The sequence below is a fragment of the Portunus trituberculatus genome, chromosome 41 (assembly GCF_017591435.1).
Source record: "Portunus trituberculatus isolate SZX2019 chromosome 41, ASM1759143v1, whole genome shotgun sequence".
Taxonomy (NCBI): Eukaryota; Metazoa; Arthropoda; class Malacostraca; order Decapoda; family Portunidae; genus Portunus; species Portunus trituberculatus.
Window position 1 is genome coordinate 11959280 of NC_059295.1, and position 17277 is coordinate 11976556.

General features: G+C 37.3%; 1 protein-coding gene across 4 annotated transcripts in view; it reads right to left on the minus strand.

Moving 5' to 3' along the window:
- LOC123516504 (E3 ubiquitin-protein ligase HERC2-like) overlaps positions 1 to 17277 on the minus strand; it is a 456561-nt gene that overhangs the window by 383698 nt on the left and 55586 nt on the right. For all 4 annotated transcript variants that reach the window (XM_045275907.1, XM_045275905.1, XM_045275904.1 and 1 more), the window contains 2 exons: positions 9399 to 9569; positions 7347 to 7622 (listed from right to left, as the gene is read on the minus strand). In XM_045275907.1, coding sequence (XP_045131842.1) covers positions 7347 to 7622; positions 9399 to 9569 — 447 coding nt within the window. The remainder of the gene's footprint in view (positions 1 to 7346; positions 7623 to 9398; positions 9570 to 17277) is intronic.

The window sequence follows — 17277 nt, forward strand, 5'->3', positions numbered from 1 at the left end:
TACTGGACGAGTTGAGATCCTTGCACCCTCTCCACAAGCTGTCCCTTAAAACTGTAACACTAAAGTTAGTAACACTAATGGCTCTTACACAAGCAGCAAGGGTCCAGACTTTACATTTACTTATACTTAAAGACATTATCATGGGGGAGGATTATGTTTCAGTTTAGTTGGGGGGCATAAAACAGTGCAGACCGAAACACAACATCCGGAGAGTACAGTTTGTGGCTTATCCGAAGGACAACAGTTTATGTGTACTTACTACACTGAAACATTACATTTACCAAACAGAGACACTTAGACAGCCCAGCAACTCTGCTGAAGACCAGCTACTTATTAGCTTCATTAGGCCTCACAAACCTGTAACAAGTAACACTATTGCCAGGTGGATTAACTCTATGCTGTTCATGTCAGGGATGGACACAGGCAAGTTTACTGCAGGCAGTGTTAGGCCTGCCGCTGCATCAAAAGCGAAAGCCTTGGCTGTGCTCATCTCATGCATTATGGAAAAGGCAGGTTGGGCCAGGGAAACTACTTTTGCTAAATTCTGTGATAAACATATTGCTATTGGGTCGGATCCTTTCCAGGATGCCATTTTTTAACATACCTAACTGGTATTGCTCTTGTTATTTTGTTATTTTGGTTGACTTTCTGTACTCAGTCTGCTTATGAGTATGGACCTATAGGTGTACTTCAAGTCCAAGATTCAAAGGTTTCATTTAATTTCTTACTTTGTACATGTACATTCATGTATCTGGATGGGTCTTTCCAGAAAAATTTGTTTTGCATCTTCATTCGTTTTTTATTCACACATGTTGAGTTATAGTTCATCTGATACCCACATGGCTTCAAAGCCTCATGTGGAGGTTCCACCAGCAGACGGCGGTTTGCTGAGGAAAAATTGGACAAGTAGACAGACTTACCTTGTGTTGAAGTATGCTTGTGATTTCTACCAAACCGCCACTCTTTAAATCTTCACATGCCCTCCACTCCTGCCCAGATTATGTCATTTTCTGTCCGGGAACTTTACTATGTATACTATGTTCTTCCTTTCTTATGGCATGTTAGTCATGGTTTCAAAGTCTTGTTACAGTCAAGCATATCTCATGTGAAGGTTCCAAAGCCAGCAGTGGCGGTTTGCTTCGTAAAATCACAAGCATACTTCAACTTACAAGGTAAGTCTCGTCTACTTGTCCAATTTTCCTTACATCTTCCTTAGTAACCATGATGTCCTGCATTTGCTTTATTTCCGTAGGTCTTCCTCCCCTAAAATGCCCCTCCTTTGTAAACACTTTGCAAAAGTTGTCATTCAAAATTTCAGCTATATCTACAGCATCCTCATATACTCCTTCCCCGTTTTTTACCTTTACTATTGCCTCCCTTATATTTAGTTTTCCATTTATGAATTTGTAAAACATTTTTGGGTCACTATCACAGTTTTCCACCACCCTCTGTTCATATTCCTTCTGTGCTATTCTCCTTACTTCAACATATCTATTCCTTGCTGTTTTGTAAACTCCTCTTGATAATACATCACTGTTTTTCTTAAGTTTCTTCCATGCTTTTTCTTTGTTCTTTTTTGCTTCTTCACAATTTCTATTAAACCACTGTTTATTATTTAAAGTCCTCTTTCTGTGATATGGCACAAACCTCTTCACAGCAGAGTTATATAAATCCATAAATTTATTGTATTTCAATTGCATATCTCCTTCTTGGTATACCACAGTCCAGTCAATTTCATTAAAGAACTCCCTCATATGGTTATAATTTGCTCTAGTATAATTTAATTTTTCCTCCCTGTGTTCCATAATCCTATCTGTGCTTATTTCCGTATCCAGCTTAAAGTTTAGGACATCATGGTCGCTTTTCCCCAAGGGACATTCATGCTCAATTTCTTCTTTTAGGGAGATGCCCCTGGTAAATACCAAATCCAACCTTGCTGCAACATCTTGTCCCCTGCACCTTGTTGGTGATCTCACCCACTGTGTCATCAAGTTATTTGTTGCTACGTTTAACAATTCCTCTGCCCACTCTCCACCGTTTACCACTTCATAGTCTTCCCACACTATTTCCTTACAATTAAAGTCCCCAACTATCATCACTCTGTCCTTTCTGGTGAGTTCCTGCTTCATTCTGTCCAGAGTATTTCTCATCACCATTTGATACTGTTCATATTCCCAAGCACTGGTTCTGGGTGGTAGGTATACTGTTATAATATTAATGTCTCTCTTACCATCTGTTATAAGCATACTTATCACTTTTTCATTTCCCTTACTATAGTTCACCTCCTTCACTATCAGATCTTCCTTAGTAAGAACCATTATACCACCACCTTTATTTTTTCTATCATTTCTCCATACTCTGTAGTGTTTGACATCAAACCAATCTAACTTTATTTCGGGCCTTAATTTTGTTTCCACCACACACATTATGTCCGGTTCATTGTTTCTTAGGTAATCCATACATTCTAGCCTCTTAGACAGAAATCCATCTATATTCATGTAAGTCACTTGAATTCCATTCCTAGTCTCTTTCTTTGATGTTTCTGTCAGTGTAATGTCTATTCCGTCTGTTTTATCCACCACTTCTTCAGCCTCCCATTTCTCATCCTCCAAAAACACTTAGTCTTTTCCTCCTCGGTTCTTACGTCATTCCTCTCCCTCACCTCAGTTACAAGCTCTTTCATTTTCATCTGTTCGTCCAGTGACATATTTCTTCTTATGTAAATTGTTTTGGTCTCCTCAGAGTCCTTAAGTTTCCAAGCCCTCCTCAGCAGCCACATGAGACTTTAATTTCAATTTCAATGGTCTACTTTTGCCTTCCTCAAAAGCTCCTAGTCTAACACTTTCTTCTACCTCAGTATAAAGGCATTCTTCCTCTTCTGAGATCTTATACAGTAAAGACTTAATCCTGTCATTTTCCTTATCCCTCCTATCCTGCCAGTTCCTGTTAGTTTCCTCCCTCAATCCTGTTATGATCACGCATTTTTATTTTTCAGCAATATCTTTTACTACATACTCATTTTCCTTTAATGCCTTTACCATTTCACTCTGTGTAATCACTTTATTTTCTTCTTCCTAAAGGACTTTTGTACTTCCTGGTGTTCTTGCTTCACTTCTTTCATCTTAGCATCTATTAGGTTAAGACATTCCTATTTCCCCAGGTCCCCTTCACATATTTTCTTCTCCATTTCGAGGAGTTTAGCCTTCATCTCGTCACACTGTTTCCTTAGCTGTTTGTTTTCTTTCTCCATTTCAACTTTTTCCCTCAACAACTCTTTGTTCTCTATCGTTAACAAATAGATTTCTTTTTTGAAGGACTCATTTTCCGCTAAGACTCTATCCAGTTTTTCTTTTATGGAACTAATGCTTAGAAACTTACTTTCTAATGCCTGGATTCTTGCATCCATGTCAAATTTTTCAAGCTCTCTTGGATTGGTAACAAAACCTTCAAAGTCCCTGGCTGGAGTGGACATCGTGATATTTATCGCCAGCTGGTCTTATCCAAAACAAACACCGTGGACAATCTCTGCTCAGGGACCACCCTCCATATCCCGCTTGAAAATGGTCCACTTTTTGCACTTTACGACAGTAGGACATTAATAGGACATTAACACAGAGATACCCGGGCCCTATAAACACCATAGGTATTTTCTCCTCTTCCCCGTCCACAGTCGGAGATGAGCCGTCCTCAGACCTCCTGCTTCTGGCTAGCTGTGTGTGTGTGTGTGTGTGTGTGTGTGTGTGTGTGTGTGTGTGTGTGTGTGTGTGTGTGTGTGTGTGTGTGTGTGTGTGTGTGTGTGTGTGTGTGTGTGTGTGTGTGTGTGTGTGTCCTCTCACGAATCCTCAGTACAGATGATTTGTACGTATTTATGTTTGATTAAGCTGTGTGTGTGTGTGTGTGTGTGTGTGTGTGTGTGTGTGTGTGTGTGTGTGTGTGTGTGTGTGTGTGTGTGTGTGTGTGTCACAATCCTCTGTACGGATGTTTTGTACGTATTAGGAATGTTTGATTGAGCTTTGTATGTGTGTGTGTGTGTGTGTGTGTGTGTGTGTGTGTGTGTGTGTGTGTGTGTGTGTGTGTGTGTGTGTGTGTGTGTGTGTGTGTGTGTGTATTTACCTAGTTGTAGTTTTACAGGGCCTGGGCTTTATGCTCGTGTGGCCCCGTCTCCATATCTACACTTATCCAATCTTACTTTAAAAGTGTGCACACTCGTTGCAGACACTACTTCTTCATCCAAACTGTTCCACGTCTCAATACATCTCTGCAGGAAACTATATTTTTTAACACCTTTCAGACATCTTCCTTTTCTCAGCTTTTTACTATGCGATCTTGTGCTTCGGATGTCATATTCTTCTCTCAGGATCAGTTTCTCATTATCCACTTGGTCCAATCCGTTGATCAATTTATAAACTTGTATCAGGTCTCCTCTCTCCCTTCTTTGTTCCAGGGTTGGTAGATCCATAGCCTTTAGTCTCTCCTCATATGTCATCCCTTCAAATTCTGGAACCATTCTTGTAGCCATTTTTGTAGCCTCTCCAATTTCCTTATGTGTTTCTTTTTGTGAGGGGTCCACACTACTCCTGCATATTCCAATCTGGGTCTTATTATAGTACTTATCAATTTCTTCATCATTTCTTTGTCCATGTAGTGAAATGCTATTCCAATATTCCTTACCAAATTATGTTTCTCTAAAAATTCTATCAATATGGCTTACTGGTTGATTGTTTTCTAACTCCTAAGTCCTTTTCGTTTTTTACTTTCTCCAGTTCTACTCCATCTCCCATCTTATAGATTCCCACAGGTCGTCTTTCACTCTTTCCCATTTCCATGACATGGCTTTTGTTCACATTGAATTCCATTTCCCACTTCTTACTCCATTCTCAGATCTTATTTAGGTCTTCTTGAAGTATTTCACAATCCTCCTTCTGCTTTATAACTCTGCACAGTTTCGTATCGTCCGCAAACAGATTTATGTAGCTGTTCACTCCTTCTGGCATGTCGTTAATATAAATGAGAAAAAGTATTGGTGCCAATACTGACCCCTGTGGCACTCCTCTTTCTACTGCTCTCCACTTGGACTTCATATCTTTAACTACCGTCCTTATTTCTCTCCCCCTCAAATAATTTTTTATCCATCTCAATGTGCTTCCTTTTAAGCCACCCTTCTCCTCTAACTTCCACAGCAATCTTGCATGTGGCATTTTGTCAAACGCCTTTTTTAAATCCAAATAAATGCAGTCAACCCATCCCTCTCCCTCTTGTACTCTATCAACTATTCTAGAATAGAAACTCAATAAATTAGTTACACAAGACCGTCTTTTTCTAAAACCAAATTGGCTATTTGATATTAATTTGTTGTCTTCAAGGAATTCAATCCATTGTTTCTTTATTATTCTTTCACCCATCTTGCATATTACACTAGTTAGTGATACCAGTCTGTAATTTAAAGGTTCTTCCTTCCTTCCGCTCTTATATATGGGAACCACCTCAGCTCTTTTCCATTCTACTGGTACTGTTCCATTTTCTATTGAGCATTTTATGATGTTGTATATAGGACTTGCTAGTTCTTCCCTACATTCTTTCATTATTCTGCCTGAGACTTCATCTGTTCCCATTGCCTTCTCTTCATCCAGTTCCTTCATTAACTCTTTTATTTCAAGCTTGGTTACTTTAATCGCTTTCATATGGACTGTCTCTCTATTACCCTGTGGTCTTTCAAATTTGGATTCCTTAGTAAAGACCTCCTGGAATTTTTTATTTAATAGTTCTGCCATACTTTTTGGGTCTTCCACCATTCCGTTTTCTCCTTTTAACCTTTCTATTGTTTCTTTTTGTCTTATTTTTCCATTTATGAATCTGTAGAACAATTTTGGTTGTTCCTTACATTTTTTGACAATGTCCTTTTCATAGTTCTTTTCTTCTTCCTTTCTCACCTTAGCATATTCATTTCTTGCTGTTTTGAAGTTTTCCTTATTTTCTGGATTTCTGTTTCTTCTCCACCTTTTCCATGCTCCATCTCGTTTCTCCTTTGCCCTAGCACACCTTGCATTAAACCAATCTTTCCTTCCTTCTTCTTTAGGTCTATATTTCGGAACATATTCCCTGACCCCAGTTTTGTATATTTCCAAAAATAAGTTATATTTCTCTTGAACCGTTAATGAGTTTTCCATCTCCTCCCAGTTTACATTTTTAAAATAGTTCTTGAGATTCTAAAAATTCTTCCTTTAAAGGTTCTTCCTTCCTTCTGCTCTTATATATGGGAACCACCTCAGCTCTTTTCCACTCCACTGGCACTGTTCCATTTTCTATTGAGCATTTTATGATGTTGTATATTTGACTTGCTAGTTCTTCCCTACATTCTTTCAGTATTCTGCCTGAGACTTCATCCGGTCCCATTGCCTTTTCCTCATCCAATTCCGTCATCAACTTTTTTATTTCAAGCTTGGTTACTTTAATCTCTTTCATATAGACAGTTTCTCTATTACCCTGTGGTCTTTCAAATTTGGATTCCTTAGTAAAGACCTCATGAAATTTACTATTTAACAGTTCTGCCATACTTTTTGGGTCTTCCACCATTCCGTTTTCTCCTTTTAACCTTTCTATTGTTTCTTTTTGCCTAATTTTTTCATTTATGAATCTATAGAACAATTTTGGTTGCTCCTTACATTTTTCGACAATGTCTTTTTCGAAGTTCTTTTCCTCTTCCTTCCTCACCTTAACATATTCATTTCTCGCTGCTTTGAAGTTTTCCTTATTTGCTGGATTTCTATTTCTCCTCCACCTTTTCCATGCTCCATCTCTTTTCTCCTTTGCCTTGGCACACCTTGCATTAAACCAATCTTTGTTTCCTTCTTCTTTAGGTCTATATTTCAGGACATATTCCCTGACTCCTGTTTTGTATATTTCCAAAAATAAGTTATATTTGTCTTGCATTGTCTCTGAGTTTTCCATCTCCTCCCAGTCCACGTTCTTAAAATGCTTTTTGAGATTCTCAATATCAGCCTTTCTGTAATTTAATCGGTCTCCTTTGTAGGGAGGCGGTGGCATAGTGGATAAGATGGTGAGCGTGGGATCGGGCACACGTTCACGTGTAGGTTCGAATCCCACCACGTACAGCCTTAAAACACTTTGCCATTTGTCGAGTGGTTTAAAGTTACCTTTTGCTTAGGTGAACATTACATTTAGATTCAAATTGAGCCTCTAATTCCATTTGTAATAACAATTTATAGAAAACTTCCACATCATAAAATGGTAATAGTATATCACATGGAATGAAATATGTAAATGGATAATATTGCTTATTCATTTACTTATTTTTTACAACACTAAATAAAAAGTAAGTCACCTACCTGTCCACCTGCAGTGAGAGCCAAATAGTGTTTGCCATCTGGATGGGCAGCCACTTTCACAACCTCTTCCTCTGGCTGTCCAGGGACAAGTTGAGGGCATGGAGCCTCAGAATTGTAATAAAGAGTGTATAAGTTGCCCTTCTGTGTGAGAATGAGGAGGCATCGCTCAGCACATGCCAAAGACTTGATACCCAGCTCAGCTAATGTGTCACAGTAGTTTAATGGACGGGAATGACTAGATACTCCTGACCAGGCCAGCCATCCCCATGACAGCACCTGCAAATATCACATTAAGTTACTAACATGACAAAATCTGAAATTTATTTCTTTTTGTTTATTCTTTGTTTTCCCCTAGCTATACAGAACTTCCCTTAAAGAAACCTTTAAACTGAATATCTTTTCTTACTATAGACCTTCCATTTAAATTCCATAATACTACTTAAAGAATATTTGAAAAAGAAATTGGTCCTTAAAACTTTCAATTACAACAGAACCTAAAAACTATAAAAGAAAACTGGACAACATAATGGATCTATATACCAGAGATAACATTAATAAAATAATGGTACTAGAATTCTATTTATACACTCAACCCTTGTTTATCTGGACCTTGTTTATTCAGATTTTGGTTTATCGCAACAGTGTCTTGATAATAATTTAATAATTTGAGTCCAGACAGCCAAGAAATGAATTCAAACAATGCATGCCTTGCACACTTCCAGAAATGGTCAATAGATGGCGGCAGCGCTGAGGCAGGCAGTTGTAAACAACTCCAACAGATACTAGTGCACGCTGTGTATTGTATGGCATCAGTGAGCAAGTTTGTGCATTTTTCAGTACTTTAGAACTCTTAATTATGTCTCCCAAGGATGTTATGCATAAGTGGCCCTAGCTGTGATTTTAAAGCTGAAATTATAAGAAAATTAGAGAAAGGAGCTAGAGCAGCGAGTGTTTGTGAATATGGTGTGGCCAAGCAAACTATGTTGGACATTAATAAATCAAAAGAGAAGCTGGTAGAATAAAAGTGGTAAAGGTACACTGAGGAAAAATATAAGGTGTGGAAAGGATGCTGCATTAGATGCCACCATTATGAAGTGGTATGTGCACCAGCTAGGAAGCTGGCAGAGAAATTGATATAGAGAATTTCAAGGGGAACAAAGGGTGGCTATGATTCCACAATCAACATGGACTTTTTAATGCTACTGTGCAGAGTGAAGCTAGTGATGCAGACACGGCCAACATTGCATGACACTGCTGTGTGTTGTGGTAGTTTACTCACTGTACTTCACGTCTATGAAGCTTTTCTTTTTTTTTTTTTACAAGTTCAGCTATTAGCTAGGTATGTTTTAGTGTCAGATCAACTTAGATTAAGTTTGGTTTAGTTGGTCAGAGAAACCAAAATAGACTAAATGTTGCAGTTCCTCAAAGGTCTAAGGAGACAAACAGCCATTCTTGACCAATGAAGGCCCCCCCCCTTTGTGTTGTCCAGTATTTTCACTACCTGGACTAGTGCCTGCATCATTTAGTCTAGAAAAACAAGGGTTGAGTGTATTTGTAACTAAAAGACATCTGATGTGATATATATATATATATATATATATATATATATATATATATATATATATATATATATATATATATATATATATATATATATACTATATATATATATATATATATATATATATATATATATATATATATATATATATATATATATATATATATATATATATATATATATATATATATATATATATATATATATATATATATATATATATATATATATATATATATATATATATTATATATATATATATATATATATATATATATATATATATATATATATATATATATATATATATATATATATATATATATATATATATATATATATATATATATATATATATATATATATATATATATCAAAAGACAGAAAATGGAAGAATGAAAAAAAACTGAAATGTGTAGAATAAGATGCTTGTTTTCAATTAAATTTGAAACCTGATATTAAAGACGAATGTATTGTAGTTATAATCTCACCTCTTGACCCTGGGTGGGTCTGCCATGGGGTGTGTGCAATGGTGGATTGTGAGAGACTGCCAGGCGGTCCAAGTGGCATAACAATATCACAGCTGCCTGCTCCAAATCCACACTTACTCCTTCATCCTCAGGTAACTCTAAGTACCGCAACAGACATTCAGTTGGGCTTACCTAAAAAATAATCAAATCATTCATGGTATTTGAGTCTTTTGAAAATAAAGTTACATCCACAATTACAAATATATTCAGCATAGATGTTAAGATCCTGTCTGCTCATTCATTTTAGTTTAGTTCCTTCTTTAAATATCATTCTACTTATCTTCCTGTTTACATTATGTATTCTTAACTTTTCCTGTCAATCTCTTATTATACTGTCAGTCTTGATATCATTTTCTAGCCACTTTTTTTCATACCTGCAGCTTGTGTATTTACCTGGTTGTAATATACAAAAATTGAATGACCCTTATATATGTGTGCCTATATATATATATATATATATATATATATATATATATATATATATATATATATATATATATACAGGCAACCCCCGTTTAACGAAGGGGTTACGTTCCTAAAAAACACTTTGTTAATCGAAACTTCGTTAAGCGAACCAATTATAACAAGTTTAACCCCTGATTTGAACTTCTATTGAGAGTAAGCAAAGTGAGAGTGCATCATAGTACAGTAAAAGGTTTAATGAAAGTAAAAATTATGAAGTTAAACATTTAGGTAGTTTAATTTAAGTCATTATAATGTACACTAACGTATGTATGTATGTAACTTTATAATGTTGATGATCTTAACTTTATGAAGGGAGGAAGAGTGAAACGGGAAAGACACTAACCAGCAACCTGTGGAATATAAACAAAGTGCGCATTATTGTACTGCATACAAAACTTATGTACTACATTTCCACAAGGCTTTCCATTTTATCCATTGTAGAGTCACGAGTTCAGGTGGTTCTTTTAGCTTGCAAGGAAGATACGGTCTCACCAGCCTTCTTAATAGAGTCTGCTGACTTGAAAATAGAGACAGTATAATATGGAGTCATGATAGTGGCCAGCACTGCTATAGTTTTCTGGCCTCTCTCATGTCTGTGAATAATATCTAGCTTCATTTGGAGAGTAAGAGACTTCCTGGTCTTCTTACGAACACTAGGCCAATTGTAGGGCATTTTGGTGGTAAATTGAGCTAGGGAAGACAAGCTGCTGCTGACGCTGCTATGTTTTGACTGGGGAGTGAATGTTGCGCGTGTTGTCTATGAGAGGCTTGATCTTGATCTTGATCTTTATTCTATAGGGGTCCCAGGATTTTTCCTGAGGCAGGCCTTAGTACCAGTAGCTCCTGGTGTATTCAAAAGCCTGTCAGCTTGCGTGATATGGTGGGGCTTTCAAATTTTGAAAAAAAAATTACCTGGATAAAACTTCGTTAAAGCGAGTTTGGTGTTCGTTAAACGAGCAGATGGTAGTAAAATGAAACCTTCGTTGTAGCGAAATTTCGTTGTGTGAACCTTCGTTAAACGGGGGTTGCCTGTATATATATGGTTGACTGTATATATATATATATATATATATATATATATATATATATATATATATATATATATATATATACAGTCAACCCACAGCTATCGCGACTTCGGCTATCGGGTTTTATTGCTATCGCGCATCCATGAAAACCTGCTAAAATTTCATTATCGCGACTTCGGCTATCGCGTTTTATTGCTATCGCACACCCATGAAAAGCTGCTAAAATTTCATTATCGCAACCTCAGATGCCTGCTATCGCGTGCCCCGCCATGACGTCATGGAATATCTGAGCACTCATTGGCCAAAACCGCCTTCCCGCCAAGATCAATTCGGCTATCGCGTTTTCGGCTATGGCGCGGATATTTCGGCCCCAATTGGGCACGATAGCCGAGGTTAAGTGTGTGTATATATATATATATATATATATATATATATATATATATATATATATATATATATATATATATATAAGAAGGAGGTATCGAGGCATTTGCTCCCCTAATTTTGGCTGACGGTTTTGGCACTTTTTGTACTCTTTGGAGAGCCAGCACTCAAGTGGGCTTTTTTCTAACTTTCTTTTTTTTTGCCCTTGGCTGGCCCTCTTCCCTACGTTAAAAAAAAAAAAAAAAAATATATATATATATATATATATATATATATATATATATATATATATATATATATATATATATATATATATATATATATATATATACAGTGGTACCTTGAAGTACGAACGCTTTTGAGTACAAACTTGGATTACGAACAAAAAAAATCATGCTTTTTTTTTTTGCAACGGAGGACGAACTTTGCTTTGGAGTGCGAACAATAACAAATGCGGTCAACAGATTGCGCGCAGCACTAAATGATAAGTTGACTGCATCCTGGGGAACCACGCTGCCTCCGTGCCTCAGGAGTGTTCCTTGCATTTGTTTGGTTGTTGTTTTGTAGTGTCTGAGATAATAATATTAAGTGTTTTTAGTTATTAAGATCATTGCCTAGCATAGCAGCACACATGGTCATGAGACATACAGACAGACGTATGGAAAATTCTAGAAGATTCGAGGGGAAGAGAGAGTATCCAGCTCATGAATGAAAAGCCTTAACCCTTATAGCCCATCAGGCACCATTGTGGCTCTTACGTTAGAGCCTTTCAGGCATGATCTTGGCGCTTTTCAGAAGCCGCGCTCCTTTATGCCGCACAGTTTGTTTATGCTTGAGGCTATCTGTCATATATCGAGGCCTGTCATTGGCCCATTGTTTTCAAGATGGTGGACACTTAGCCAATCATGTATCAGCTTTTACAAGGATATGTTTGTGTAGGTGTGAGGGTGTCAAGCGTGAGGATGGTGAGAGCACTTATGTCAGTATGCTGTATTTTTATCATTTTTTATGTATTTCTTGGTGAGATATAAGATATACATGTATCTCCATGGATAAGTAAGCAGTTCAGAAATATATTATGATGCATGACTATTGGACTTGTTATTGGTTTAGATAAGAGTGTGTAGTGCTGGCTTGATGGAGTCAGCTGAGGAGGATGTGTTGACACTGGGTCATCGTCAAGACGGCCCCTGACCACGACGGCCCCATGTTTACCACGACGGTCCCACACTACAGACCAAGGTGGCCTCAGTTTCTTTTTTACCCGTAACATGGTTTTAAATTATACTTGTTAATAGAGCATCTTATACTAAGATAGATTGTATTAATAAATCAGTCGCTCCCGAATTCCCCACCCCTCCCCATCCTTCCTCATCCAGTGATAGGTACTGTACCACGTAGTACCGTACGTGAGTGCTTACTTTTAATCACCGCAATAATGTTATCATGTAATGTTTATCAGTAAATTGCATACTTGTTGATACAATCTGTCTTAAATGTAAGATTGCAAAACATAGTATTAAAACATTCGGTATTTAGCCAAGTGGCACCTCCGACTGCTGCAGCAAGCCAGCAACAGTCATCGTCACCTCATAAATAACACAATGGACTATCACGCGCCACTCAGAAATTTTGAAATTTTAAAATCATCTTACAGATAAACAAAACCTTAACCCGTACAGCATCAGAGACATACGAGATACGTCGGCTACTCTGAGCGAACCGGGCATTAGAGACGTATGAGATACGTCGGCAAGCTTCCTCGTGTTTTCAGAGGTATTGCGTCCTCAAAACCTACCAGTATACTGCCATCATGCACTGTAGACATTGCTCATGCTGCCTCCTTGTCTCTGCTAACATGAATGCTTCCTGTATTTATTTATTACATATCTGAACTTTAGCAGTTTCTGCTGCCTTTAGCTCGGTGTAGCGGAAAACTGACCCCTCAACTCCACTAATATGAACGAAGCGTAATTTCCATTACTTACTCTTACCATTTCAGATGTTTTTGGTAACTGTTATATTGTGGTAGTGAAAACTTTGTATGACATAAATAAGAATTTTCTTTTTCCAATCGCTTTGTTATAAGGAAAAACAAGTACATATTACTCGGAAAATATTTGCACCACGAAAGGCAACACTCCATCACGATATCTCGTGTCTATTTTTAGCCACAAATACTCCCAAACAGCAAAACATGACATGTTGTTTTTCTTTCAACTCAGGAACGATATTATGCATGTGTCCAACTCGGGGATCGATGGGTGAGAAACGAGGAAGCGAATAAACTAGTAACATAAGGCTTTGCTAAGTCGCTAACCTTAGCACAAAACATCTCGCACCAATTAATACCACTTCCAGTCAGTTCTGGGAGGAATGACTGTAAATTTCATTTGTTTCACATCATTTAAGAGTGGTTAGGCAAAAAAAAAAAATCCATGATGTGGCGAAATCACAAGTCTCAGATTTGCTGACGCTGTACGAGTTAAAATGCATATGTGTATATAACATTTTCTGCTTAGAAATGCATGTTCTCTTACCTCTTTCAATATTTACAGAAAGTCGTGTTACACCCTGAATATGGACATGCACTATATGCGCAATATGTTATGATTTTTAACGCTCCATACTACAAAACACTATCTCAGGAACGCTGAGTTGCCATCTGCAGTTAATCTGTTAATATAATGAAAGAAATAAGAGGACAATAACCTAAAATTTGGTGTGGGTCGTCATGGTAAACATGGGGCCGTCGGGAGGGCCGTCATGGGGGGCTGTCTTCAGGAAACGTTGAAGTTGAATTTTCATATTACAATTTGCTTACTTCCCTGATTTACTTTCCATAATGAATGCAGCATATCAAAGAAAAACTTATTGACTTATATAAGAGTGTGCAGTGCTGGCTTGATGGAGTCACATGAGGATGTTGTGACACTTGTTTCTGACAACGAGAAGTTGAATTTTTATTATATTACATTCTGCTTACTTTCCTGCTTTATTTTCCTATCTTTTATAGTTATAGCATAATAGTAGTAGTATATATAGTAATAGTATTCAAAAATAAGAAATTAGGTGGAAAATAATTTTTTTGGTCTTTGAAGGTGGTTTGGAACGAATTATAATTACTTCCATAAGAATACATGTATTTTGATGCTTTGGAGTAAGAATGTTTTGGAGTAAGAACAAAATTTTGAAAGGAATAAGTTCACATTCCAAGGCACCTATATATATATATATATATATATATATATATATATATATATATATATATATATATATATATATATATATATATATACAGTAAGTCCTCCTTATACAGTATTTCATTATCCAGTAAATTCACAGTTACGATGTTTGGTAATTACTACCCTCGATTTTATTTACGGTAAGAAAAATTCACAGATACTGTATCCGCCCATGTTTTGTTTACATCGTACCATAGTGCCACCACAACAATCAGTCTCTTCCCACGTTTCCCACTGAACACTGTAGGGGTGACTTTCAACGTGCTGGAACACATCCCCTATTATTACATATTATAATGGGTTCGGTATATGGTAATTTCGATTTGTGGTAAGGTTTTCAGGAACACATATGTACCATATAACGAGAACTATATATATATATATATATATATATATATATATATATATATATATATATATATATATATATATATATATATATATATATATATATATATATATATATATATATATATATATATATATATATATATACAGTCAACCTCTTATCGCGACTTTGGCTATCGCGTTTTATTGCTCTCGCGCACCTATGAAAAGCTGCAAAAATTTCATTATCGCAACCTCAGATGCCTGCTATCACGCGCCCCGCCATGACGTCATAGAATATTTGAGCACTCATTGGCCAAAACCGTCTTCCCTCCAAGATCAATTCGACTATCGTGTTTTTGGCAATGGTGCGACTATTTCGGCCCTAATTGGGTGCAATAGCTGAGGGTTATGTGTGTGAATATATATATATATATATATATATATATATATATATATATATATATATACAGGCAACCCCCGCTTAACGAAGGGGTTTTGTTCCTAAAAAACACTTTGTTAAGCGAAACTTCGTTAAGCAAACCGATTATAACCCCTGACTTGAACTTCCTCTGAGAGTAAGCAAAGCAAGAGTGCATCATAGTATAGTGAAAGGTTCAATGAAAGTAAAAATTATGAAGTTTAACATTTAGGCAGTTAAATTTAATTTAAGTCATTATAATGTACACTAATGTATGTATATATGTACGTAACTTTATAATGTTGATGATCTTAAATTTATGAAGGGAGGAAAAGTGAAACGGCAAAGACACTAACCAGCAACCTGTGGAATGTAAACAAAGGGCGCATCATTGTACCGCATACAAAACTTATGTACCACATTTCCACAAGGCTTTCCATTTTATCTATTGTAGACTACAAGTCACGAGTTCAGGTGGTTCTTTTAGCTTGCAAGGAAGATACAGTCTCACCAGCCTTTTTAATAGTCTGCTGACTTGAAAATAGTAGAGACAGTATATGGAGTCAAGATGGTGGCCAGCAATGCTATAGTTTTCTCTCCTCTCTCATGTCTGTGAATAATATCCAGCTTCACTTCCGGAGTAAGAGACTTCCTGGTCTTCTTACGAACGCTAGGCCACATTGCAGGGCGTTTAGGTGGTAAGTTGAGCGAGTGAAGACGAGCTGCTGCTGACACCGTTATGTGGTGCGTGTTGTCCACAAGAGGCTTGATCTTGATCTTGATCTTGATTCTACAGATGTCTCAGAATTTCTCCTGAGGCAGGCCTTAGTATTTGCAGCTCCTGGAGTATTCAAAAGCTTGTCAGCTTGCGTGATACGGCGGGGCTTTCAAACTTGGAAAAAATTACCTGGATAAAACTTCGTTAAAGCGAGTTTGGTGTACGTTAAACGAGCTGATGGTAGTAAAATGAAACCTTCATTGTAGCGAAATTTCATTGTGTGAACCTTCGTTAAACGGGGTTTGCCTGTATATATATATATATATATATATATATATATATATATATATATATATATACAGGGAGTCCTCGGGTTACGACGTTGATCCGTTCCTGACACGAGTCGTAACCCAAATTTCGGCGTAAGTCGGAACATCGGAGAAAAAAAAAAAAATTCTTACCTTTATTCCTTTGGTTGGCTTGCACACTGGAGGGAGACATTGCAAGGGAGGGAGAGACAGGCTTATTGTGTAGAGGAAGCTGCAGAAGGTGCTGGAGATACTGGGGCTGGTGAATCAAGAGAGGCAGAACCTTCAGGTGCTGGAGATGCTTGGGCAGGTGAGTCTGGAGGTGAGGCAGAACCTCCAGGTGCTGGAAAAACTGGGGCAGGTGAGCCTGGAGGTGAGGCAAAACATTCAGAAGGTGCTGGAGATTCTGGGGCAGGTGAGTCTGGAGTAGTAGAGGCAGCTGAGGTAGAGGGTACAGGATCTGTTGCAAGCCTCTCTACCTTCTTAAAATACTGCTCCAGGTTAGTCTGAACAGAGAGCAACCTCTTCTCATCCAAGATCTCCTTGTAACATTGCATCAAATCCATGATGCCTCTGGAAACCTTAGTGAATCTTTCAAAGTTGGGATCCATAGCCTCAAAAGATGCCAATGCTTGATGCATCTCAGCAAAACCTCTTGCCAAGCCCTGCCTTGTGAAAGCCCTAGGCTCTGGGGTGGGTGCTTCTTCTTCCTCTGTGATCTGCTTCTCCAGTTGTGACAACATGTAAGTTTAAATATTGGTTCTTTGTTCTTTGTTCATGTAATGTAATTTTGTTTTGTCAATAAATTAATTATCAGGTCCTCAGCAGATAACTCCTCTCCATGATATTCCAGCAGCTCTGTAACATCATCAACATCCATCTCCAAATCAGTTTCCTTACTCATGGCAACAACATTCTTAATAACATGTTGAACTGTGTTCTCA